The sequence below is a fragment of the Rhinatrema bivittatum genome, chromosome 3 (genome assembly GCF_901001135.1).
Source record: "Rhinatrema bivittatum chromosome 3, aRhiBiv1.1, whole genome shotgun sequence".
NCBI lineage: Eukaryota > Metazoa > Chordata > Amphibia > Gymnophiona > Rhinatrematidae > Rhinatrema > Rhinatrema bivittatum.
In genome coordinates this window covers 396,788,465-396,815,131 of record NC_042617.1, presented here as the reverse complement: position 1 = coordinate 396,815,131, position 26,667 = coordinate 396,788,465, and the positions used below count along the sequence as shown (strand labels likewise).

The 26,667-nt window shown below is 41.8% G+C and overlaps 1 protein-coding gene across 1 annotated transcript in view; it reads left to right on the top strand.

Annotated features, from left to right (window-relative positions):
• The window catches only part of ADGRB3 (adhesion G protein-coupled receptor B3), a 1,794,610-nt gene that overhangs the window by 567,178 nt on the left and 1,200,765 nt on the right, over nucleotides 1–26,667 (top strand). Inside the window, exon 3 of the mRNA XM_029595665.1 lies at nucleotides 18,537–18,698. Coding sequence (XP_029451525.1) covers nucleotides 18,537–18,698 — 162 coding nt within the window. The remainder of the gene's footprint in view (nucleotides 1–18,536; nucleotides 18,699–26,667) is intronic.

The following is a 26,667-nucleotide window of genomic DNA, read 5'->3' as shown; positions in this document are numbered from 1 at the left end:
AATCATATTGGTTTCCATATAACGGAACAGTCGCGGCTAAGGCATTACATAGAACATTTGGGCAATGAACATAGAACAAGTCAACAATAACAAAAACAATGAACATAGAACAAATCAGCAATAACAAGCAACAGTAAAATAATTCTTCAGTGAATAACATAATAAATAGAGCCACATAATAATATAATTTATAGAGCCACAGCAACTGGGGCAGCTGTGGGCGTAACATACTATAATACATATTATAATATAATATCATCATTGTATGAGTTTCCTCACTCCGATGGACATCAAATCTTCACAAGCATGTACTGTTCTGTTCATACATCTCACTGCATGTCAAAGTGGCCCCCTAACTCCTATACTACTACCTAAATCTCACCTCGAAGTACTAGATGGGCCTCCTATAGTAGCATAAATAGCTACTTACTATAGTGCCCCTCCAGAGGCTCTCTCCCTCTCCCTCCCCCCTCACTCACATCTCAGGCCTCTTCCCCCATTTCAGGTCCCTCCCCAGCCAAAAAATACCCAAAACACAATTTGCAAAAAAATCACAATTTGCAAAAAAATCACAATTTGAGTTATGGGCATATCACACAGCTTAATGCCAATGAAAAAGGTATAGTTATTTTCAGCAATATTCTACATTATGGCTTCACAAAGCCAGCCTACTTTTATAAAAATCCCACCCATGACTCCATCTCAATCACTCCCCTTTTAAAAATTTGCATCACACCATGCATCACGGTGCTTTTCGCATGCGTTAATGCATTTTTCACATTTAATGCATGAGAAAACACCATAACATGAACTGGAAAATAACCCCCTTAAATTGAAAGGGCTGGTTAGGATGGGGGATTTAATTCTCTTCCCCTCTCCTCTCTCTGACTCATCAGCAAGGGACCACTGTGGCCCAATCCACTCTTAATCCATTTCCAAGTCAAAAGCAAGTGGCCATTGTGATCCAATCTACCCTTTCCCCAGAGAGTTTGAATCAGGGACCTTGGAGACCCTACCACACCTTGACACCCCTTCCATCTGCTGCAGATGCCCTCCCCCACCCACCCATTTCAATTGGTCATGGAGAAGATTGTGAAAGAAGAGAGTCCAACTTCCTCCTTCCCCACTAGGGCAGAGTTCCATATTGGTGCCAGCTAACCTCATGCACTCCTTTGTCCTGCACATGTGACCATCTTTGCAACTACATTAATATGGAAAAGCAATGACAGAAAGGTGAGCTGGGAGGAGTGAGGATCCAAAGGACCATCTTCTTGCTATGGAGGAAAGGAATGTATCAGACCACATCAGTCTTTTGCTCTTCACTTTGGAAAGACTGGGGAGGGGTTTTGGGGGATGCTTCAAAGGCATGGAACACCCCCCCGCCCATACACACACACAGTTTTTAATGTTACTGCACTGTTCCTGTGGTCTCAATAAGGGGGTCATTTTCTATTGAAAAGTCTCTTTTCGCATGCGATAGCTTCATAGTGGCAAAGTCGGGGCGGCATCGGCACCAGAAGAAGAGGAGCCAGGGCGGCACCGGGGCGGATGCGGCGGAAACATCACTGGCGGCAAAAAGGTAGGAACCCTTATCGCTGCCAGTAGCGAGTCCAATAGCACCACCTTTTACGATGGCGCTATTGGGTGCGAAAGCTGGCAGCGATAACATCACGGTGGTGCGATCGCTGCCAGCTTTCACAGGCCCATCCCCTGGTTTGCCCCCCCCACTCCCCCTTAACGCCAGAATTCAGGAAGCCGCAGTAGTTTAGAAAATCCAGCCCTAAGTTGATACAACACTTGAGCAGCTATTACGTTTGCCAAAAAGTGCATAAAGGAGAATATATCACAATTTTTAGCATGCATCCTCTAAATACTCATTTCCATCTCACTTCCTTTATTTTCATCACATATATACTAATTTTAATATGTATACAGTAATGGTGGGTATGACCCATTTAACGGCATTTTATAACCAGGGATGGTATCTTTCAAATGAGCATGCGGACTCAGATAAAAGCATGTGCGTCAGCACGCACCCAGTGAGCAGGCAGTTTTATAACATGCGTCCATATACTCATGCATGTTATAAAATAGCCTAGGCGTGTGTATATGTACCGCTAACTTTAAGCTTTTGCACTCCCAGCAACATAAGTCAGTTTGAGTCATGTAAGTAAGGGAGTTTTATAACAGGCATGCGTCCAAGCCATGACCAATTTCACCAGTTCATCCATAAGTTTATACAGCCTAGAGCTAGGTCCTCCAAACCCTCCTGGGTCTTTAGCTTGCACTCTCCCCAGTTACTCCAGACCTCTTAAACCTCTCACAGATGCCAGGAAATTGTTTTATTAAGGCTTACATTTCCTCCTTTGCAGAAGTAAAGTTATGCAGCTCTGGACCTGGGCATGCATTCAGGTGTGTAGGTACTCGAGTGCACATCTCTTGGCCCTGCTCATTCCACACCCACACCACCAAGATCCTTTTTTGGCTGATGTGAGATGTGCATACATCGGCACTTATGCGTGCATCCAGCCATTTTATAAAATCAGATGGACACTCGCAAGTTCCAGATACGTGCCCATCTCACGAGTTTGGTGTGTTCCCAGCTTTTTGATTTAAACTTTTAGTGACTCATTATCAATTTTGTATCAATTATATGCTTTAGTGCATAGGCCTCTTGGTGCTTATCCTATGCTTTCTTGAACTATTATTTTTTTCCTTCATCACTTCCAAATGGAGGCTACTTAATGCATATATCACCCTTTCTGTGAAGTTATATTTTCTAATATTTTTACACAGTCTCCCCACTTTGAGCCTCTTATTATGATCTCTTGTTCTAGAACTTCTTTTCCACTGAAAAATGCTTCTTCAGGTTTTAAGTTTTTAAATGTTCATGTTATTTCCCTCATCTAATCTTCCTCCAAACCGTCTATATAGATATGTAAGTATAGCCTACAGAATAGGACACAATGGTCTCAATCAGGGTGGCCAACTTCCATCCTTGAGAGCCACAAACAGGCCAGGATTTCAGGATATCGACAATGAATATGCATGAGATAGATTTGCATACAATGGAAGCAGTGAACATCTTATTTATATTTATTGTGGATTAGGGATGTGAATCGTTTTCCATATCGTCTTAACGATAGAAATCGTGTGGCAGGGCAAGAAAATCGTGTTAGGAACGATTTTTTAGTTAAAAAATCGTTAAAAATCGTTTTTTCCGATTAGTGCGCACTAACTCGAGTTAGTGCGCACTAACTGGGAGTTAGTGCGCACTAACTGAAAATGATACAATTTGACACTTTTCAGGTCAGTTAAGGTCAGTTTAGGAATGAATATGTATTCCTATTGGCTGCCCTCTTATTTATTCATGTTACCAAGTTTCCCACTGACAGTCTATGGGGGATGGGAAATGGAAACAGTTGGTAGCTTGACAAAACAAGTAATGTGATCAGTCAATGTGACTAGAACTTGTGCCCTAACCCTGATACCAGGGGTATTGTGATCTTCCTGCACATAGTGCCCTATCCCTATTAATACCAGGAGTGTTGTGATCTTCCTGCACACAGTGCCCTAACCCTGGCACCAGGGGTGTTGTGATCTTCCTGCACACAGTGCCCTATCCCTATTAATACCAGGAGTGTTGTGATCTTCCTGCACAGTGCCCTAACCCTGGCACCAGGAGTGTTGTGATCTTCCTGCACACAGTGCCCTATCCCTATTCATACCAGGAGTGCTGTGATCTTCCTGCACACAGTGCCCTAACCCTGACACCAGGAGTGTTGTGATCTTCCTGCACACAGTGCCCTAACCCTGGCACCAGGGGTGTTGTGATCTTCCTGCACACAGTGCCCTATCCCTATTCATAACAGGAGTGTTGTGATCTTCCTGCACACAGTGCCCTAACCCTGACACCAGGGGTGTTGTGATCTTCCTGCACACAGTGCCCTATCCCTATTAATACCAGGAGTGTTGTGATCTTCCTGCACAGTGCCCTAACCCTGGCACCAGGAGTGTTGTGATCTTCCTGCACACAGTGCCCTATCCCTATTCATACCAGGAGTGTTGTGATCTTCCTGCACACAGTGCCCTAACCCTGACACCAGGAGTGTTGTGATCTTCCTGCACACAGTGCCCTAACCCTGACACCAGGAGTGTTGTGATCTTCCTGCACACAGTGCCCTAACCCTGGCACCAGGGGTGTTGTGATCTTCCTGCACACAGTGCCCTATCCCTATTCATAACAGGAGTGTTGTGATCTTCCTGCACACAGTGCCCTAACCCTGACACCAGGGGTGTTGTGATCTTCCTGCACACAGTGCCCTATCCCTATTAATACCAGGAGTGTTGTGATTTTCTTGCACACAGTGCCCTAACCCAGGCACCAGGGGTGTTGTGATCTTCATGTACACAGTGCCCTATCCCTATTAATACCAGGAGTGTTGTGATCTTCCTGCACACAGTGCCCTATCCCTAATACCAGGGGTGTTGTGATCTTCCTGCACACAGTGCCCTATTCCTGATACCGGGGGTGTTGTGATCTTCCTGCACACAGTGCCCTATTCCTGATACCGGGGGTGTTGTGATCTTCTTGCACACATCCCTTTATCAGGGATAGGGCACTGCATGCAGGAAGATCACAACACTACTGGTATTAATAGGGATAGGGCACTGCATGCAGGAAGATCACAACACCCCTGGTATCAGGCATAGGGCACTGTGTGCAGGAAGATCACAATACCCCGGAGGAGTGAGGGTCAGGCAGCTCCCCCCTGTCTGTGAAGCCAGCCTCTCACTAGTAATGCAGGGAGGGAGCTGTCTCAGACTTCACCATCCTCCCCCCCACTCACCCACACACCATTCACTAGCTGGGACATGGGGGAAGTCAGGAGTGAGGGTCAGGCAGCTCCCCCCTGTCTGTGAAGCCAGCCTCTCACTAGTAATGCAGGGAGGGAGCTGTCTCAGACTTCACCATCCACCCCCCCCCCCCTCACCCACACACCATTCACTAGCTGGGAAATGGGGGAAGTCAGGAGTGAGGGTCATGCAGCTCCCCCCTGTCTGTGAAGCCAGCCTCTCACTAGTAATGCAGGGAGGGAGCTGTCTCAGACTTCACCATCCTACCCCCCCCACACACCATTCACTAGCTGGGACATGGGGGAAGTCAGGAGTGAGGGTCAGGCAGCTCCCCCCTGTCTGTGAAGCCAGCCTCTCACTAGTAATGCAGGGAGGGAGCTGTCTCAGACTTCACCATCCTCCCCCCCCCCCTCACCCACACACCATTCACTAGCTGGGACATGGGGGAAGTCAGGAGTGAGGGTCAGGCAGCTCCCCCCTGTCTGTGAAGCCAGCCTCTCACTAGTAATGCAGGGAGGGAGCTGTCTCAGACTTCACCATCCACCCCCCCCCCCTCACCCACACACCATTCACTAGCTGGGAAATGGGGGAAGTCAGGAGTGAGGGTCATGCAGCTCCCCCCTGTCTGTGAAGCCAGCCTCTCACTAGTAATGCAGGGAGGGAGCTGTCTCAGACTTCACCATCCTACCCCCCCACACACCATTCACTAGCTGGGACATGGGGGAAGTCAGGAGTGAGGGTCAGGCAGCTCCCCCCTGTCTGTGAAGCCAGCCTCTCACTAGTAATGCAGGGAGGGAGCTGTCTCAGACTTCACCATCCTCCCCCCCCCCCTCACCCACACACCATTCACTAGCTGGGACATGGGGGAAGTCAGGAGTGAGGGTCAGGCAGCTCCCCCCTGTCTGTGAAGCCAGCCTCTCACTAGTAATGCAGGGAGGGAGCTGTCTCAGACTTCACCATCCTCCCCCCCCCCTCACCCACACACCATTCACTAGCTGGGACATGGGGGAAGTCAGGAGTGAGGGTCAGGCAGCTCCCCCCTGTCTGTGAAGCCAGCCTCTCACTAGTAATGCAGGGAGAGAGCTGTCTCAGACTTCACCATCCTCCCCCCCCCCCCCTCACCCACACACCATTCACTAGCTGGGACATGGGGGAAGTCAGGAGTGAGGGTCAGGCAGCTCCCCCCTGTCTGTGAAGCCAGCCTCTCACTAGTAATGCAGGGAGGGAGCTGTCTCAGACTGGTATCAGGGTTAGGGCACTGTGTGCAGAAAGATCACAACACCCCTGGTGCCAGGGTTAGGGCACTGTGTGCAGGAAGATCACAACACCCCTGGTGCCAGGGTTAGGGCACTGTGTGTGCAGGAAGATCACAACACTCCTGGTATTAATAGGGATAGGGCACTGTGTGCAGGAAGATCACAACACCCCTGGTGCCAGGGTTAGGGCACTGTGTGCAGGAAGATCACAAGACCCCTGGTGCCAGGGTTAGGGCACTGTGTGCAGGAAAATCACAACACCCCTGGTGCCAGGGTTAGGGCACTGTGTGTGCAGGAAGATCACAACACTCCTGGTATTAATAGGGATAGGGCACTGTAAGAGATGACTGTAGTAGATTGAATAAAGATCTGATGTTTCTGCTCTCCTCACACCAAACAAAAGCAACACACAAGCAGAGAAGCCCTTCTTACAAAGCTGAGCTAGTGAGTTAAGTAGGAGGAAAAGTAAACATACTTGTGCCAGTGTGGCTACTTAAAAAATACACTTACCAACAATCAATTACATATATTTGAACTGTGTACAGTTCCAGCCAGGACCACCTTTCTAAAATGCACAGTGATTGGCAAATTCAACATGCACTAGCATTTCAGGTGCCTCCTAACAAAAATAATTAACAAACAAGTTCTAGTCACGTGAGTGCTGATCATTACATTACTTTTTTTGTCAAGCTTCCAACTGTTTCCATTTCACATCCCCCCAACCATTACCTCAGTGTTAGCCTTGGTAACATCAATAGATAAGAGCACAGCCAGCCAATAGGAATACATACATACATATTCATTCCTAAGTGACCTTTACTGACCTGGGAAGTGTGAACACTTTGTTTCATTTTCTGTTGGTGTTCATTAGTTTCCAGTTCCATTTCCCATCCCCCCAACCATCACCTCAGTGGTAACCTTGGTAACATCAATAGATAAGAGGGCAGCCAGCCAATAGGAACACATATTCACTCCTAACTGACCTTCAGTGACCTGGAAAGTGTTTATTTGTATCATTTTCAGTTAGTGCGCACTAAATTGAGTTAGTGCGCACTAACTCCCGTTAGTGCGCACTAACACGATTTAACGATTTTTAACGATAAATCGTTAGAATTTCTATTGTATCGTGTTCTATAACGATTTAAGACGATATTAACATTATCGGACGATAATTTTAATCGTTGAAAAACGATTCACATCCCTATTGTGGATGTCCTGAAAACCAGATCCATTTGTGGCTCTCAAGGACCGGAGTTGGTCACTCCTGGTCTAGATGAAGTCTCATCAATGATTTGTGCTGAGGCTTTATCACTTTCTTTTTCTACAGAAATATTATTCCCTATGCATTCTTTTGTCTGTGGCTATTATTGCACTGTTTTGCAACTTTGAAATCATCATATATGGTCATCCCAAGATTTCTTTCATGTTTGATGGATATCAATATTTCAGCCCTTTCAAGTACTATTCTTGGTATTTCACACAGTTTAGTGTTAAATCTTAGCGGATTTAACCACTCCTCCAGCATTTTAGATCATTTCTCATTTTTCTTCTCTATTTGCAGGGTCCATACTGTTTCAGATTTTTCTGCAAAAAGACATATCATTCTTACTAGCATCTATGAAATATCACTTATGAAAGTATTGAGAAAACCATCCCCTTGACTGTTCTCTGAGACTCTTAAATGATAACTTTTCCTTCTTTATAATGAATTCCATGTACCTCTACCCTCTCCTGCCTATTGCTCAACCAGTTTATAACCCAGTCAGTCACCTTAGGACCCACTTGTAGGCTACTCAGTTTATTTATTAGTCTTTATATTGGACAGGGTCAAACATTTTACAGAAATTTCAGTATAGCATATCCAGAGTATACTCCTAATTCTTTGTTCATGCAATGAAATAAATTGATTAGATTTATTTGACATTATCTTCACCTGATAAAACAATCCAGCCTTGTATTCTATAACTCACTGGATTAAAAATACTCAACAACTCTTTCTTTTAGTTGTGACTACATTAATTTAATCACCACCTAGGTCATATTAAGCATACTGTAGTTATTACCCTCCTCCCTATTTATATTTGTATATTTGTCCTTCTCCAGTTCCCTTATTCTGATCCTGAATTATACAGCAATTTTAATGGAGTGTCAGAACTTATCTGAGCTCCCTTAATATGCTAAGGTATGTTAAATTTTCTGTCATCGTCTTGTGTACTTTCAGTTTTGATACTTCCATGGAAACTCTCTCTTCTATCAACTTCCATGGAAACTCTCTCTTCTATCAACTTTTCTGCTATATGTAGTCCTGCCATCTATCTGTGGTCTTCTGTAGTCTCTTTTACAATGAACAAGTATTTTTTTAGTATGTCTATTTATCCTTTGCCCTTTCTACTCCTCAATCTTTCAATCCCACCTCCATTGTTTTCCTTCCACTGACTTATCTGAAAAAATCTTACAATATAAGATCATAAGATAATATGCCATGCTGATCAGACCAAGGTCCGTCAAGCCCGCATCCTGTCTCCAACAATGGACAGTTTGAGTCACAATTATTCAGTACTTCCCAAATAGTAAATCTATTTTTTCTTACTCGTTCCCAGGATAAACAATGGCTTTCTCAAATCAACCTGGCTAGTAATCATTTATGAACTTTTCCTCCAGGAACATGTCCTGTCCAAACTTATTTTAAATCCCACTATGCTAGTTGCCCTGACCTTGTCTCTGGCAACAAATTCCATATCTTGTTTGTATACTGTTACTTTGTTTTACTGTATTAGCAATGGTTCCTCTTTTCACACTTTTGTTCTTCTGAATTATTCCAATGCTTCCCTCAGCTATTCTAGATGTCCTTCCCTGTTCTTTCCTTTCTGAGATTTGTTGAACCTTTGAATTGCAAATATTTTTTGCCTTTATCTTTTCAACCACTTCTTTTGAAACCTATATCAGATTCTTTTAATTCTTACTTTTATGCAAATTCCTAAAATAAAAATATTTTGCCTTTAAAATTTCTCCTTTTAGTTTAGTCCACTTTTCATCTTCTTCACTGGGATCTTTCTATTCCACCAATGCCTCCATAACATACTCCCATATCTTTCTAAAATTGAAGTTATCAGATTCCAGAAATGATGACTTGAGTGAATCATCTCTGCCTTTTTTCTTTTATTAAACAATATGACATGCCATGTCTGATGAACAATGGAGACCATGTGACAACCTTCTTTGACATTAAAAATAATTTCCTCATTATTGCTTCCTCCCTTTTGTGCTCAATTATCATTTTCCTGAGCAGAACTCTTTAAAAGCATTCTGAATATCTGTACTTTTCAACTTTTTATGGCAGACTAAAATATACCACTAGCAACACCTTCCTTTCATTAAAATCTCATGGATGATTGTCTTCAAGGAAATCTCTATGCCAGGGGGGGTTGGGAAAGTCAGCATGGGGCCTTTGAGCCAGCACATACTCACAGGCCCTGTGGTGGCCCAGCTCTTATGTGAGTTTCTGTAGTAGCAGGAAGCTTTGCATGAGGAGAGATCAGAATCCCTGCAGGGTCTGAGTGTGATATTGACTTTCAATTCAAAAGATGCTGCCACTTGCAGATCACAGTTTAGTTTGGGACCAGCCATGAGGGGAAGGGTGAACTGAGTATGCACAGAGAGATTGCCATTGGTCTGCTCTCCTCACACATCACTGAACCTATCCAAGAAAAAGCTTTTGCCTCTGTTAACAGCCTGCCCTCTTTTCCCACCAGTTGTCATTCACTTTTGGTCCAGAGGCACAAGGAAAGTGTTACAACTGACTGTTTAGAAGCGGGGCTGTTGAAGGTGTAGGGTTCAGATGCAGGAGGGATTTGAGAGTTGGATCAGCTGAAGACAGATTAGCTGAGGAAGGTGAGGGGGAATGACAGAAGATCAATGGGAGTATGTAAGATAGGAGCTGGGGATGAAAGAGAATCAATTGGAAGGGATGTGAGAGAATAGTTGGAGGAGAGGAGGTGAGACTAAAGGTGAGGGAGGGGGATGAATGTGGAGTGACAAGGGAAGGAATGACAGATGATCAATTGGGGCTATAGAGTGAGAGGGAAGGATGACTGAGTATCAATTGGGGGTTATAAAAATAGCTGGGATGACAAGAAAAAGATTGGATGGGGTGAGTGAGGAGAGGAGCTGGAAAGGTGAGAGGAGCTGAGGGATGTAAGAGATGCTTAGGTAAAGGGTCAGATGTTGAAAGAAAGGATTGACTGGAGAGTGTGGAGGTCGAGAGTGGAGTGGATGCTTGAGGGGGAACAACCCTGCTAATTATTGTCATCATCCTCTGGTGTCATGTGAATTTTCAAGTTCTAAAATGGAGTCACATTGGCAGAAAGTTTGGGAAGCTTGGCTCTGTGCACCTCATCTGCCTCTACTGGATGTCTGTGCATTACACTGGAGTGAGTATGAATTGACATCTCCCCTTTCCAAGATAGTGCACAATGTTTGCACTATCTCCCTCCTCACTGCATTTGCATTTCAGTTGTTTTCAAGCTCTTTGTTTACAAACTGAGCTACTCCTCACCTTTTTCTACCTGCTCAGTCCTTCTTTATCAGATTATGGTCCTCAAGAGCTACAAACAGGTCTGATTTTCAAGAGATGCACTATGACTATGCATGAGATAGATTTGCATGCATTTCCTCCATTGTATGCAAATCTATCTCATTTATATTTATTGTGGATCTCCTGAAAACCCTGCATGTTATGGTTTTTTTAAGGTTTCAAGTCAATTTTTCAAAATTCAACACGCCATATACAAAAATGTAATTGCTTTGAGGACAAATTTTGTAGGACCACTACCAACGGGATCTGTATAGCAATCAGACCCCACATAGGAGAGGTCACATTATATAATTTCAAAACAAAGCCACAAAAGCTGTTTTGTGGCTTTGTTTTGAAATTATACGTTTATCTTCCCGTGGCAATATAATTTTTGAGAGACTTTAATATCATTAAATAAATAAAGTAATGTGACCTCTCCTATGTGGGGTCTGATTGCTATACAGATCCTGTTGGTAGTGGTCCTACAAAATTTGTCCTCAATGCAATTACATTTTTGTATATGGCGTGTTGAATTTTGAAAAATTGACTTGAAACCTTATTTCATTATTTTGTACGTGTATTTTCGGTTTCTGGATATTAGGGCTCATTGTTTATGGTTTTTTAAGGACAAGAGATGGCCATCCCTGGACTTGATCATGGTATGGCTTGTTCCCAGGCATAGGAACTGATTCATAGATGTTGCTGCCATTTCCATTTCCTTAAAGAGTTCCTGTTTCTCCATTGCTGAGTGATCTCTAGCCATTTTTGGCTTGTGTGAGAAGGCAGTGCAAAATAATTTAGCACCAGCTTTCTGAAAGAACAATCAGGCAATTGAATGCCACCCTCAAGAGCAAAAACAGATTATAAAACAGTGTAAATGAAAAATCAGATAAATTATTTTTAATGAAACACATCTTTTTCTCAGTGTGTTAATTCTTGCTGTGTCAGCACTTAGATATTCACCATAGCAGTTCATGGGAAAGTCCCTGAAAAGTTGATGAATTCTATGTACAGTTATGACTTTGCTTATTCACTTATGTCTGTTCTTCTGTTCATTCTATTAGATGATAGAGTGAGTTGTCTTTTTAGCAGGAGACTTGCACCATGGGACCTAGGGTCATTTCCATAGTCATTTCCATGGGCAAATCAGTGGTTTACCTGCAAATTGGGCTTTTGGAAAATGGCCTGCCCAATATAGATAAAAGTGGTTGCATAGAGCATCTATACAATGTACTTTTACCGCTTTATGGAGTTGCAGTCTCTGATGTGGGGTTAGGGAGAGATTTGAACTTACATGCATCCAAAAAAAACCTAGCAAGTGGAAATGTGTATGGGTAGATTTTCTGTAATAGTTTTCATAGGGAACATACATGTATTCTATTTACTATTTGGGATTCTGTTAGGTACTTGTAACCTCTATTAGCCACTGCTGGAAACAGAATACTGGACTTGATGGATCCTTGGTCTGACCTACTATGACAGTTCTTAAGTTTTTATGCATTCTTTCACTTTGAAAATGAATGTAAGGACTGCGGGTAAAAAGTACCCAAAGACTTTGCACTTGTGTGGGTAGTTTTAAAATTATCCCATATTCATAAGACAATCTATACTGTAGAAATAATAGACTTCTGAGACATTTATTTCCCACAGGGCTTGATGATGAATGATCCAGAATCACCATTCACTTACTCCCCTTTAGAGTCACCGTCCCAAAAACAGCAACACCAAAAGTCAATTTCATTCCATCCCTCTCATGTGACAGGTTCTTAGCCTGGGTACATTGTCTCTTAGTTTTTAAACTTAGCTTTATTTAAACACAAGGGATAAGGACAAATAAGTTCAATATCAGTTTTGGGTATCTTCAGCAAACAGGTACTCACAACGAGGTCTAGTTCCATACTCATTCAATTCACAGGGATGGGTTTTGTCTGCCCCCACCCCAGGTACTGATTCAGTACTAGTGCCATGCCACATCCCACCCTGGCAAACCTCTGATCTTCTTGTGGTGCTGTCTCTTTTCTCCAAAACTCACCAAATAGCCATCACATTTCTGGGAACATCTTCTCTGTTCCCAGCAAGCCCTTTTCTAGTCCCGAGGACCAGTCTGGTTGCCTGGGGGTGAGATCTCTGCTTCTCCCGGTAGATTCAATACAAAGTCTCCACGTTTACAGATTTGCATACTTTTTTTTAGTGCCCTCTAGAACCGGAGAAGAAAAAGTACAAACCAATCAGGCAAACCAGAACAATGAAGCCATAACCTAGATTCAATGTACCTGTTGACTCTTCTTTTCTTTATAGAATATGTGTTCTGTAATTAATAGTAGAATAAACCTACAGCTGAATTCAGCAGCTTTAACTTTTTGGCAACTGTATTTAAATGTTGTTTTAAATTGCAATCTTTCTCTGATATTACACAGATCAGTGAGATGGTTTAAACAGGAAACCTGATTTGTCAACAGTTTTAACCCATTCTAGCCCTATGCAGAAACAAAAAAAAAAATCACTGATAATTTAGAAGCAATTATAGCATGCTGTGCAAAATACCACAGCTACTGTGAATTATAAAAACTGGAAAAACTGAGAGGAGTGGAAAAGGATTAGCCGTGGGTATGGCGATTGTTAAAATTAATGGGAGTATTACTGATTAGCAGCAATACGTAAACAATCAAACCAGTAAAATCAAAATAATGGGAACCAGTAGACAGTGATGAAACTAGACTAATTGTTCATGCAGAGGTGTCGTATTTAAAATAAGAAATCTCAGCTCTGAATCAGTGGAGTATATTCTCTTTTATACAAGTAAATATGCAATCAACCAAACCAGATGCCTTTAGACAACGCCGATACACAATACTATGCAATCCCAACAGCGAAGTGTTTCTTCTTACCGAACACCATTGAATTCTAAGATTTTCCTCATGCCATAGAGCAATTCCCTTAACAAAATAAGCCATAGAAATTCAACAGTCTACTTAACATCCAGTACTTATCCAACTATTTTAATCAGAATGCTTGAAGTACACATCCTTACTGTAGGACTTTCTGCACTTCTGATTTTAAATTAAGAGCTTCTGAAATGTTAGAATTTAATTTAACAAGAAAGTAGAAAACATGGCCATGTAAAGGATCAGACATTTGGAGTCATATAGTAGCAAAATGTGATAACTACACACCTTAATGATGTTCTGGGACAGAGTTGATATGATGTAAGCTGACTTAATAAGAATAGAAAATCATTGGACCTTGTTTAATGAAACATTTCCATAAGCAGAGAATGGGAAAAGTTCTTTTTGAATAATGCTCATGTTTTCTTATGACAGCCCTTCAAACAATGTCTCACCTTTTAAAATGGGCTAAATAAGAAGTTTTATTCCATATTTCAAATAGGCCCAGCATATACAGTAGTCTACATGTTCATTTGACTGGTCTCATTGCCTTCTTCAACTCTCCAGACATTTAATAACTTCTCGACCAAACCTCTCTACTAAAGGCATAGAACAAAACCACAATAGTAATTTTTCTAGGCAGCAAAGTACTTTGTGTCTACTTATCGCTTTTATGCACTTATAGAGAAGCAATATTCTGCTAGGCTAAAACTGGAATAAATTTCTCAGTGAATAGAAGATGGTAACTTTAAAAGTGAATGTAATGTGCTACACAGTATTCTGTGACAGAAGCACTGCAGGTAAATTCCTCAGGTATGACAATGCCTGTTTCTTGATTTTATTGCCTCCTTTATCAGACCTATTTCTTGGTCTCTTGATTGGGTTAATAAGCTTCATTTTTAATACTTTTATAAATTTTGAAATGAAAAGTTACTAATTTTTATTTTGGACAAACTTTCTGTTTTTTGGGTTTTTTTAACATCTCCTTTGATGAGTCCATTCCTATGCTGTTCATTCTATGGTCATATTTTACACATTTCATTCTGATACCTACTTGAAATTTGCATAAAAATCTAAACACTTACACACTGATTTACTTACAGAGAAGTCCCATTTGAATTCCCTTCAAATAAGTTAGAAATGCATTTTGGTCAATCTTAATATACTTTTACTCAACTGCATTTGATACTAGAACATAATTTATTTACAATTCATTTGAAGGAAAGTTTGATATGGCTAGCACTTTAGAGTTATGGAAGTCAATACTGAAAAGAAAATGGCTAAGTAAGGGCCTGATTTACTAAGGCTTTTGACCCATTCTGTGTCTATGAGAAAAATGCTTAGCAAAAAGGCCTTAAATTAGCCAAATAACTTATCCAGCTAACTTACATGGGATATTCAGCAGCACATCTGCTAAGAGGCAAACACTGAACGCAGCCAAAGATTGAGCGGCTGCCACTTAGCCGGATAAGTCACTATTTACCCAGTTAAGTAGCTTGGAATATCGAGCTCCTGCCAATGGGCCAGATTTTCTAACATGCGCGCGGGCGTAGATTTGTGCGCGCAACTCGACGTGCACAAATCTACGCCCAATTTTATAACATGCACGTGCAGCCGCATGCATGTTATAAAATCTGGGGTCAGCTCGCACAAGGGGGTGCACACTTGTGCACCTTGCGTGTGCCGAGCCCTAGGGGAGCCCAGATGGCTTTCCCCATTCCCTCCGAGGCCGCTCCGAAATCGGAGCGGCCTCGGAGGGAACTTTCCTTCCGCTCCCCCCACCTTCCCCTCCCTTCCCCTATCTAACCTGCTGCCTAGCCCTACCTAAATCCCCCCCTACCTTTGTTATTTTAGTAGGCAGGCGTAAGTTGCGCGCACCAGCCAGCTGCTGGCGCGCGATCCTCTGCTACGGCCGTCGTGCCGGAGGCCTCAGTCCCGCCCACAGACTGCCCTGGACCGGTGCCCCGCCCCCTTCCCGCCCCTTTTTCAAAGCCCCGGGACATACCCGCGTCCCAGGGCTTGCGCGCGTTGCCAAGCCTATACAAAATAGGCTCGGCGCATGCAGGGGCACTTTCTCGGGGTTATGCGGGTAAGTTACGTGCGTAACCCTTTGAAAATCTGCCCCAATGTGTGTGTGGTGAAGTAGCAGGAACTTACCTAAAATGTAAAGCATAATATATCTTATAGAATTAAATTAAACATTGCATCTTAATGAATTGTTTAACCAACTGAATCATCCTAGCTTTTCTTTGTGAGTACTGCTGTTTTATAATGGCAAGTCATTTTTTCATACAGTAGGTAATAGTGTTTTATGTCACATGAAATTATGATATACCACAGTTACCCTGTCTTAACATATCATTATGATTTCATTTAACCCGTGCCACTGCTGGATGTGCTGTGAACTTGGTTTAATAATTCCTTTTAAGTCTAATCACAGAGATACATGTTAGAAATAAATGAGTTACTGGGGAGTGCACTGGTTTCGTTTTCTTGTTGATCCATACAATACATATACAAACTTTTCCAGATTCATCATCTGTGAATTTTCATAGCCTCTAAAGAACCTAAGCTTTCATTTTGATATTTATTTGGGCGTCCATTAAATGTTGTCAATAGGAATAAAAAATAAACACAAGATCAGGAGAAATGAAGGTACCAATGAAATAAAACTCAAGTACTAGCCTGGTGATTCAGTGGTTTTTGTTTGATTTAACAGACAGAGAAACCCCTTTGTCAGATATACATGACCTCTTGGGAAGAAAAGCATGCAGTCTACTAGAATAGGGAACTCTGGTCCTGGTGTGCCACAAATAGGTCTGATATTTAGGAAATTAACATTGAAGATGTATGAGGTATATTTGCATGCATTGACTCCATTATATGTACATTCATTCTGGTTATCCTGAAAACCAGACCTGTTTCTAGTTCTCCAGTACTGATTTGCCAGAAATATACCATTAAGGGATGAATTTTCAAAGACTTCCCAAGTAAAATAAGCATATACGCACATAAGTAGCATCTACTTGTGTGCATACTATTTTGTAAACCTTAAACATGCGCTCATATTTTTATTTTCATGTGCACATATGCATGAGGAATAAGGGTGCGGTCTAGGGGCGTTCCAGGGTGGGTCTAACATTTATGCACATAAACCTAGATTTTAAAAGGCCTGCATGTATGTCCATGGTGTGCACACATGGACATAACTATTTTATAGCATGTACGCATCAGTGCGTGCATGTTATAAAATGCAATTCCTGCACACATATGCAGGCTGGATTTTAATGTCCACATGCACATGTGCGGGCGGGTGGACTCCTCCATGTGCAGGGGGGATTTTTAAAGAATTGCGCAGTGATGCAATCGGGCCTTTGCCCAGTTCTCTCCCAGTCTACTCCAATAAAAGAGCAGACTGGGAGGGAACTTCCCTAACCCTAACCTTTCTCCCTCCCTCTTTCCCTCTCCTCCACAACCCCAAACCTAAACCTATCTATCCCCAATTTTTTTTTTTAATTCTGCGCCTTTCTTCAGATTTGTCACTTGTGTGTATATCGGGGGTTACAAGCGTGGCCGGGCTCTTTAAAAAATGTGCTCGGTGTGCGCAGGGCCTGGCCACATGTGTAACCCCTGGTATTTGCACGCACATGCCTTTTAAAATGGACTTGATATGTTTTATTTTAAAAGGCACGCATGCAGGTTGCCAAGGTACTCATGCAATGTAAGTCCTGCTAATTATCTTACGCAAATGATATAAAACATATTTATTGTGGACTATTGATCAGGTGGGAGGTCTGGGTGAACTGGGATGTGTTCAGGCTGAGGACCTAGGAGGGTCTTTATGGCCTGGAGATGGACTAGGTGAACTGGTAGAGTAATTTGTAAAACTTGTAATTTCACTTATGCACACATGTATTAAATTATACCAACTTAAATCCTAATTTACGTAAGTCCCACTTTAATTTTGCATGTAAACATGTGTGCATACATTTTTTAAATAGGTAAGAAAAGTACATGCATTCAATGCATTCAAATGCTCACTTTCAATGCATTACATATATTTGAGCATAAGCATACATATGCATATATGTTGTGAGGTAAAGAAAAGGTACGTATATTTTATAACATGAGCGTATGTGATATGTGCAGGTTTTAAAATACTATGGTAAAACTACATGGTCACATATTTGTGAATATGCTGTTGCACGTAATTATTTGAAAGTTATCTTCCTTGCATAGATAGCTGTGCTAGATAAAGGTAATATAAATGTTTCTTAAGATTTATATGCCATCTTCCTGCATGGAAAGTGTCATGTTGTGGCTTGCAGCTTCAGAGGAAGCAAGTGTGATTGTGTGTGTGTGGGGGGGGGGGGGGGGGGGGGGGGAACTGGGACTGGGGAGGGAAAGTACAAGAGAGGAATAGAGAGAAGACCAACATCTAAAATGAAGGTATGAGTGAATCTCTGACCAACTCCGCCTCATCTTTACATATTCAGTTTTTAAGGAATGATATTAGAAACTTTCTTCAGTTGTGTTCTTTTGACTGAGATCAAAACAGAGTGTGTAACACTTTGATTGATCAGTTTACCTGAATGTGGGATATGATAATTTAAAATAAACAAATTAATAAATAGTCTGGCATTTAATCCTTACATAAATGTGAAAAAGCATATCTGACTATAGGTACATATGCAAAAGATAAATTATATTTCTATGAAAGAAAATTATGACAGAAAAGTTATAAACAGTGCTGTGATGTTCTACCCACATTGCATAATTCCAGTTTCTACTAACACGTTTTTTTTCCCTTGATTGTTTTTCATGGCTATTAGATGTAACTATAAAGTGTATGTTTTGAGGTCTGTGTTTTTAACCACTATCTGCATGCTCTGAATATCAATATGCAGTTGTGTATCAACAATACTCACTGGTGCATTTATTTTCTATTTGTTTTCTTGCATACAGGTGAATCTGGTGTGGATGAGTGGTCCCAGTGGAGCTCATGTTCAGTTACTTGTGGTCAAGGGTCGCAGGTGCGAACCAGAACTTGTGTACCACCTTACGGGACACACTGCAGCGGCCCTTTAAGAGAAACAAGGGTTTGCAATAACACTGCCCTCTGTCCAGGTAGTGTTAGTAGCAGATACATTCAAAATGAGAATAATGTTAAAATGTGAAATGCTAACAATGACACCTTTGTTACATTGATTTTCTTTTCTGGTAATAATTTTATACAGAATGTGTTCAAGTATGCATTTAATAGTGCAATATTTTAATTTAAGTGTGCAGTTAGCCTTCAGATATACAACGAAAACTTGCTTTATTTATTACATTTTATATAAGTGGCTACAAACAAGTCCTCAGGCATCCCATTTAGGCCTGGATTCACTAATGCCGCAATGCTTAATGAATCCCGGTGCTAACAGGGGGTGGGGCAAAGTGGAGGGCGGTCCTGTGCTAGCCGGCAGCGATCGCACCACCGCTGTGCGATCGCTGCCGGCGTCGCGCTGAATAATTACACCATAAAAGGTGTAGTTATTCAGCGCAAAATAGGCAGCGAAAAGGCACCTTACCTTTTTGCTGTTGGCGCCGTCTTCGCGGAGTCGGCCCCGGTGACGCCCCAACTCCTCCACTTCCAGGTCCGACTCCGCCCCGATGTAGCTAGCACTGGCCTGCGCTAAGCTTTCTAGCTATTGCACGCTTGCGCTGGTAGCGCAAGCGTGCGATAGCCTTAGAAAATAAGGCCCTTAGTCTGGTTTTCAGATGCACCTAACAAATATGCATGAGACAAAATTTGGATCCATCAATCTGGTGTTTAAACTCATGTATGCAAATATATCTAATGCATATTCATTAAGGATACCCTAAAAACCAGAATGGCTGGAAGGCCACAGTTTTGGTTTGAGTACCATTAGATCTCGATAAAAATAATAATTTGACTTATTTTGTTTATTTTGCTCTGTGTTTTTGCTTCAGAACAGAAAATCTTTTTCTTTTCAGTTATAATAACAATGAAACATATACCGTACCTAGAATTTCTTGATTTGGATACATCCTCAAAGTGTTATCAAGGTCTCAGTAAAAAAAGATACATATTTATCTTATTAAGTAGACCATCATAGTGTAAAAATGCAACTCAGAAATACAGACCTTTATGTAACATAGTTTTAATAAGCAAGTTCCATTTGTGTATGCTTAGCATCTTTCTGACTCTAGTTTTTCACAGAACAAACTTCAAATTGTGCTTAATTGGAACCTGGATAAAAAAAAAAAAAAATCCTACGCACTCCAATCAATACGTTTCTTAATTTCAGATTTTCAACATGTGATTTGAAATTTAGACCTTCATCATTTCTAATGAATAACCTACAGCACTTCCACAGGAAGAATTTAGTATTGCTGTCATGTAGATGTGGTGTGATTTAACTGGGGTTCAACCATTCCAGGCATGTGGGAGGAGTAGTTTATTATTAGGATTAGCTTATTGTTAAAGCACCTGAAATTAAGGGAGTGTGGGAAAGAGTGAAGGCTCTGGAGGGAATTTTCAAAGAGATTTTTCACATTAAAATAGCATATACATATGTAAGAAGTATGTATATGCAGCATACATTTTATCTGGGAGAAAAAAAAAGGCAGCCTGGGGCATTCCAGGTTGGGTTTCCGAAGCAGGCACATTAATTTCTTTTTTGTAAGAGAAATATATGTATACATTACCGACTTTATTCATACACTTTTACATGTGCTAATTGATTCGCAGAAGTGAAATTGGACTTGTCTGTTCTCTCTTGTTCTTGGATGGGAGGTCTGGGTGAACTGGTGGAAGTTCAGGGTGGAATCCTAGACGGTGTGGGTGAATTGGAAAAGAACTGGGTAAACTGATGGCAGTATCAGTGAACTAATGAGTCCAAATATATGTGCAGTTAAGTATTTTCAAAATGATAAAAATGCATATGTTATAGAATACCTTTCTCCACTTTTAATTGTAGGTATTTATTCATGCAGTGTCACAAATATACACGCATATATTTATAAAGTGGCTAGATGAAATATGCATTTTCTTGCATTGTAAATATTCATGTATACTGAAACATATGAATATACTTTTTAGATCAGAAATGAGCAGCTCCAGCTGAACAGTTTATAAAATAGTAACATTAATCTCCTCATGTCCACTTATATGTGAAAATGCTCTACCATAGATAGGATTGAAGGTTAGAGTCCCTGTTGGTTATCTAGAAAAGAGAAATTGCTCTTATATGTATACTGGTGTGATCTACAGAACTTCAACAGAGACAGAAGAGTTTAGGGATGTGCATTTGTTGTGAACGAATGTGCAGTCTGCAACGTATAGGTCCCTATTTGTTGCATTCATGGGGTTCTGAAACGTATGGCGAACCCCCACGAATGCAAAGTATAATTAACAAATAAACCCCCCACCCTCCTGACCCCCCCCCCCCCAAGACTTGCCAAGAGTCCCTGGTGGTCCAGCAGGGGTCCTGGAGCGATCTCCTGCACTCGGGCCGTCGGCTGCCAGTATTCAAAATGGCACCGATAGCCTTTGCCCTTACTATGCCACAGGGCTACCAGTGCCATTGGTCGGCCCCTGTCACATGGTAGGAGCAATGGACGGCCGGTGCCATCTTATGCTCCTACCATGTGACAAGGGCTGACCAATGGCACCGGTAGCCATTGGTCGGCCCTTGACATAGTAAGGGCAAAGGCTATCGGCACCATTTTGAATACCGGCAGCCGACGGCCCGAGTGCAGGAGAATGCTCCAGGACCACCAGGGACTTTTGGCAAGTCTTGGGGGGGTCAGGAGGGTGGGGGGTTGTAGTTAATTAAGTTTAAAGGGTTGGGATGGGGTTTTATTTAACTTTAATGGGAAACAAATCCCATATGTAACTAATGGACGAATCGGGGTCCCCCAAAAACGGATGTAACGGATTTGGGTCCCGACGAATACGAATACTGAGTTGAACATATCCGTCCCTGCTGCACATCCCTAGAAGAGTTATATAGAGCTTTAGGGGCTTGTTAGGTTCATATGTTGAGTATTGAGATTTTGTGTTCATTTGGAGGGATGTGAAAACCTAGGCAGATGAATCTGATGAAAGGGACTCTGTTTTCGAAAGTTCATGCCTCAATAAATTGGTTACTTTATAACGCTAGCAGCCGTCACTCTGCCCCACTTGGCTGTTGTCCCTACCTTCTGATCCCTTACCATACCTTAGACACATATGCATTTGTTTTGAATACATGTAAAACACAGAAACTGTTGGTATAATAAGGCCGCAGCTTTTATTTAACATATCAAGAAAAATTTCCCTGGATACCCGAGCTGGTGTGATGTCTCCACCACTGCCCACCATAGGGACCAAGCAAGGCAGCCTTACTCCATGGGCCCCCCGCCTTGCCACCAGCAAGGGAGCCCCAGCCATTGGTGCATTCCACGCCCCCACCTTCTAGCGCCGCCCCAGGTACTGATCGGCTACCATGCCGTCCTGTGTTGTCACGAGCACCACTTGCAATATGCCCAACCGGCCCTTCCGGCATGCGGTCAACAAGAGGGATCTCTGGCCTCTGTCGCGGCCCTTTAAAGGGCCGCTGACATCATCAGCTGGCGCCGCTCCCTATCGGTGCCGAAGCCCGGGGCGTGGCTTAATGCCACATACTTGCGCTTGTGCGGGTAAGGGGGGTGTGCCCGATCGCACCCCAGCTCGCTCGCTAGCATCATGCGCCTCTTCTCCCCCCATTTTACATCCCGTCGTCCTTCATGGGAGGACGGTGCTTCGGTTATGGGTTGGGCTCTGGCCAGTAGGCGCAGGCCCACCTATTAAGGTACCACCTGCATCTTGTCATTTTTGCTACACCAGACAGGCATGGCTATCCCTCTGAAGATTTCCTAGCAATGTGCAGTCCTAATAAAAATGAGACCATCTTATACTCAACTGAATGATATTCTCAAACCTTCCAGTTAAATTTGGTCTCTAAATTTGAAAATAATAAAATCATAACAATCAAAAAAATCAATCACAAGTTACAAGTCCATAGCAACTAATCAAAACAAGACAGTACAATCAAGGAGTACATTTCAAACCGCTGGCATTGGCTATAGTCTGAAAATATGTTTTACTTGCAGACTTTAGCCAAATTGTACAAAGCAGATTTATATGCATAAACAGGTGAATTTTCAAAAGAGTTATGCATATAAAAGTAACATACTATTGTAGCAATTTTCAAAAGCCATTTTCATGCTGGGGCAATTTTCAAAGGAATATTGCACATCAATGTAACATACTATCATAGCAATTTTCAAAAGCCCGTTTACATGGGTAAAGTGCATTTACATGCATAAAACCCACTTTTAAGCATGTAAATGCATGTGAAAATCAGGCCCATTGAATTTGCAGGTGTGCATGGAACCTCCGGGGTATAATTTTGTGCATGCGGTTTACAAGTATTCTTTCAAAAATCAAAAGTTGGGCATAAATCCCAGTCCTTCCCCATTTCCACTCCCAGAATGCTTTTTTGGTATATGCATAAAAGCATGCATGTGTTATGTGTACATTTTTACATGCATGCCAGCCACGACAATTTTCAAAATGTCACTAATGCACCTAAAACCAGACGTTATGCGCATAAGTGCCTTTAAAAATTACCTCCTCAATGAAAATTAAAAACATTTAAAAATTAAATAGCCATTTTAACTAAGTGAACTCATGGAAGTTAGCAAAATAGTGGTGTCTTCTTAGATAGATTATAAATATAAACACAAAACAGAGAAATATTTAAAGACATTTTTTCAAAGATAGATTTTTAGAAATTGTCTAAACTTTAACAATTTTTTCTCCTGCCACAGTTCCCTAGGAAGAGAATTCTAAAGTCCAGGGGTTGCAAAAATAAAAGCCTTCACTTGAGTACAGACCAATCATTGATGATCTTTAACTGAAAGGGTGCAGAGGTACAATTCATGTAATTTACCTTCTGACCAAAGAGACTGAGCAGGGAAATTTCTCCACAACCTACTTGAAAAATATTCTGGTCCAAATTTCTGAATAGCTTTAAATATCAAATTAAGCATTATCGGGTCATTCATCAAAATGTATTATGGCGTTCACACGATAACACGTTAACACCATAATGCATGTGTTATTGTTCATAACACATGGCGCAAATGCAAATTTTTTGGAGGGGTGGGATCAGGGTGGAATTTGGGTGGGATTTAGTTAAATGAGGAAATAACTACACTATTTTTCTTGGTGTTAGATTGGGTGATATGCTCGAAATGGCCATAACGCAATTTGCAATTTTTGGAATTGCATTTTGGAGAGATGGAGAGAGATAAAGAGAGAGACCCTGTTATAGAGTCCATCAAGCTAGAGTGAGAGAACATAGTAGAAATTTCATCTTTGTGAGACTTTCCTCACTCCAAATGATGTCAAATCTTCACCAAGGTGTTCTGTGCTGTTTGTACATCTCACTCTACATACAAAACAGGCCTCTAAACCCTAAACCCTAAACCCTCACCAACACCTCACCTCAACCTATTAGATGGCCCTCTTATAGAGATATAAAGAGGTGCACACAGTGAGGCTCTCCCCAGAGTCTCTCTCTCTCTCTCTGTCTCAGTGCAAGATGTGAAAAATAGGGATTAGTGCACTGTGTGCTAACTACCAAATTTTATATACCCACACATATAAAAAACGGGGGTTACGCAAGTGGCCAGGCCCAGATAAAGGGGAGGTCCATGGGCTGGAGGTGCAGCGGCCATTTCCCGTTAAGCCAGGGAAGCGGGTGCCGGCAGGGTGCCAGTGTGCTACTTGCTACTGATCCTGTTGAGGAGCAAAAGTTAAATTAAAAAAAAACAGAGTTAGCTAGGATAGGGATAGGGGGCAGGGAGGAGAGGGGAAGGTGAAGGGATTTTAGGGTAGGGGGTAGGGAAGTTCCCTCCCAGTCCACCCCTTAATTGGAGCAGACTGGGAGGGAAATGGGGAAAGCCGAGATGCATCACCAAGCAAAAGTTTGCATAATTGTACTCCCCCTTTCACGTGGATTACAAAGTCGGGCGCGCATGTACATGCGGCCTGCTGATTTTATAACATACATGCACCAGTGTGCCCATGTTATAAAATTGGCACATGCATGTGTGTGCGCCAGGAAGCATGCGCACATGGCTACACGCGTGCACCTATGAAAATCTACCCCTAAGTTTACCACACCATACGATATTGCCAATGTGAAGCAGTAAGTTACTGCGTGGTGTGGTAATTCAAATATTTCCATACGCATGCCCCTTTTTGTTATCAATGTGTTAGTAATACTTTTTGATGAATCTAGCTATTAGATACATACTGTAAGGCAACTGAAGCCAGTGTAAATTGGACAAAACTGGGATTATATAATTCGTCATAGAGTATCCAGGGACTATTCAAGGTGCTGCATGTTGGATCATCTGCAACAAAATCAAAGTTTTCTGAGGAGGTGTTCGAAAAAGGGAATTTTGATAGTTAAGTTGAGATAAAACAGAGACCTGGAGAATCACAGTAAACTGAAAATCTTCAGAAAGTATTCAGAAAGCAGCTGAAGGCTCTTTTTTTTTTCCTGTGAAGCTTTTGAACCTTGTTCATGATTGCTCTGGTTTTAAATTACAGTTTGACTTAAAAATGTTTATTTATTTATACTCATGGCCTCTGGAACTGCTCCCTGTTGTGAATCACGGGGAAGAAGCAATGTCTTCACTGGGGGAGTAGATTTCCCTCAACCCCCTTGATCAGTGCCTACCGTCAGTTGAGAGGGAAGGCCCGTCACACAAACTCTCCGCAGTGCAGTCAAGTGAGGTAACCACTGTGGCCGCTGTGGAGATGGCCTTCAGGAGTTTGGCGTTAGAGCAGCAGGAAGCGTGGTTAGCAATGGAGGAGAAAGGGAGCGAGAGTTCTGCTTCGTAGTTCTCTTCCCCACTGCCAATTATTGGAGCTAGCATGGACGTTGAAAGGTGTTCCCCTCTATATCATTCCACTTGCAGCCGTTTCCTCCTCCTGGTGAGATCCTTCTGATACCTACTGAACCAGTGGTGTTGACTTTGGATTAATTGTCAGAATTAATGGCTGGCTTTGGACAGGGAATCAAGGATTGAACTGCTAAAAATGAATCTCTATAAGCTGCATGAAGACTCAAAAATTGGAAGCTCAAATGACAATTCAAACCCTGTAGACTGATGTTAAGAACATTCAAAGTTTTAATGCCTCCATGGTTGAGGACAAGAATTCTCTTTCTAGAAGGATTGAATTAGTAGAGAGCTGAAATAGGCACTTGAACCTTAGGCTGGTAAATTTCCTAAAATAATGAGTGAAATACCATATGCTACCTTGAAGAAATATTTCCTTGTTGTTTTACTTATTGCAGAGGATCAAATCTCCTCAATCAATAAGGTTTTCTTTTTTTTTTTTTTTTTTTACCAACTCCATCTTGTGTGGTTGCCCAGCAATCATGTCAGGATCTGGTTTATATTCTTTTGTTTAATTTAACCAATTTTTGGGAGAATTTGGGTCTGGTGGTAATAGATTTTATTACCTTATTTGTCTCCTTTGTAATTGAGCAAGATATTAGTAAGATTGTGAGATCATACTTTAGGTATTTGAATTCTTTATTCAAATACCTATGGTCAGACTGTGAGAGGTTTTCCTGATATTGCTAAAATAATTCAAGAAAGAAGGAGAGGTTTTCCTGTTTTAAGGCCCGATACTATTGCCATAGATGTCTTTTTCACATTATGTTATATGTGTAGGGATATTGTTAAATTTAATAATAATTGTTAATTTTTGGGTATGAACAATTGAGAATTCTTTTGGATTCCAAAATGCTGCCATCTGAATCTCTAATCTCCAGTTAGTCCAGCACAGACCTATTGGATTTAGTAGTTCCTCCCATGTTAAGCTATTTCCTATTGATGTTTTTCTAATTTCTCTATTAGTTTTCCACTTCCTCTTGAATGTTGTTATGAGATATGAATAGGGTATCACATATATGTAATGGTTAATTTAAATATTTGATTGGAGACTATTTTGTTTTGTGATAACTGTTACGGTCCCGGGCCG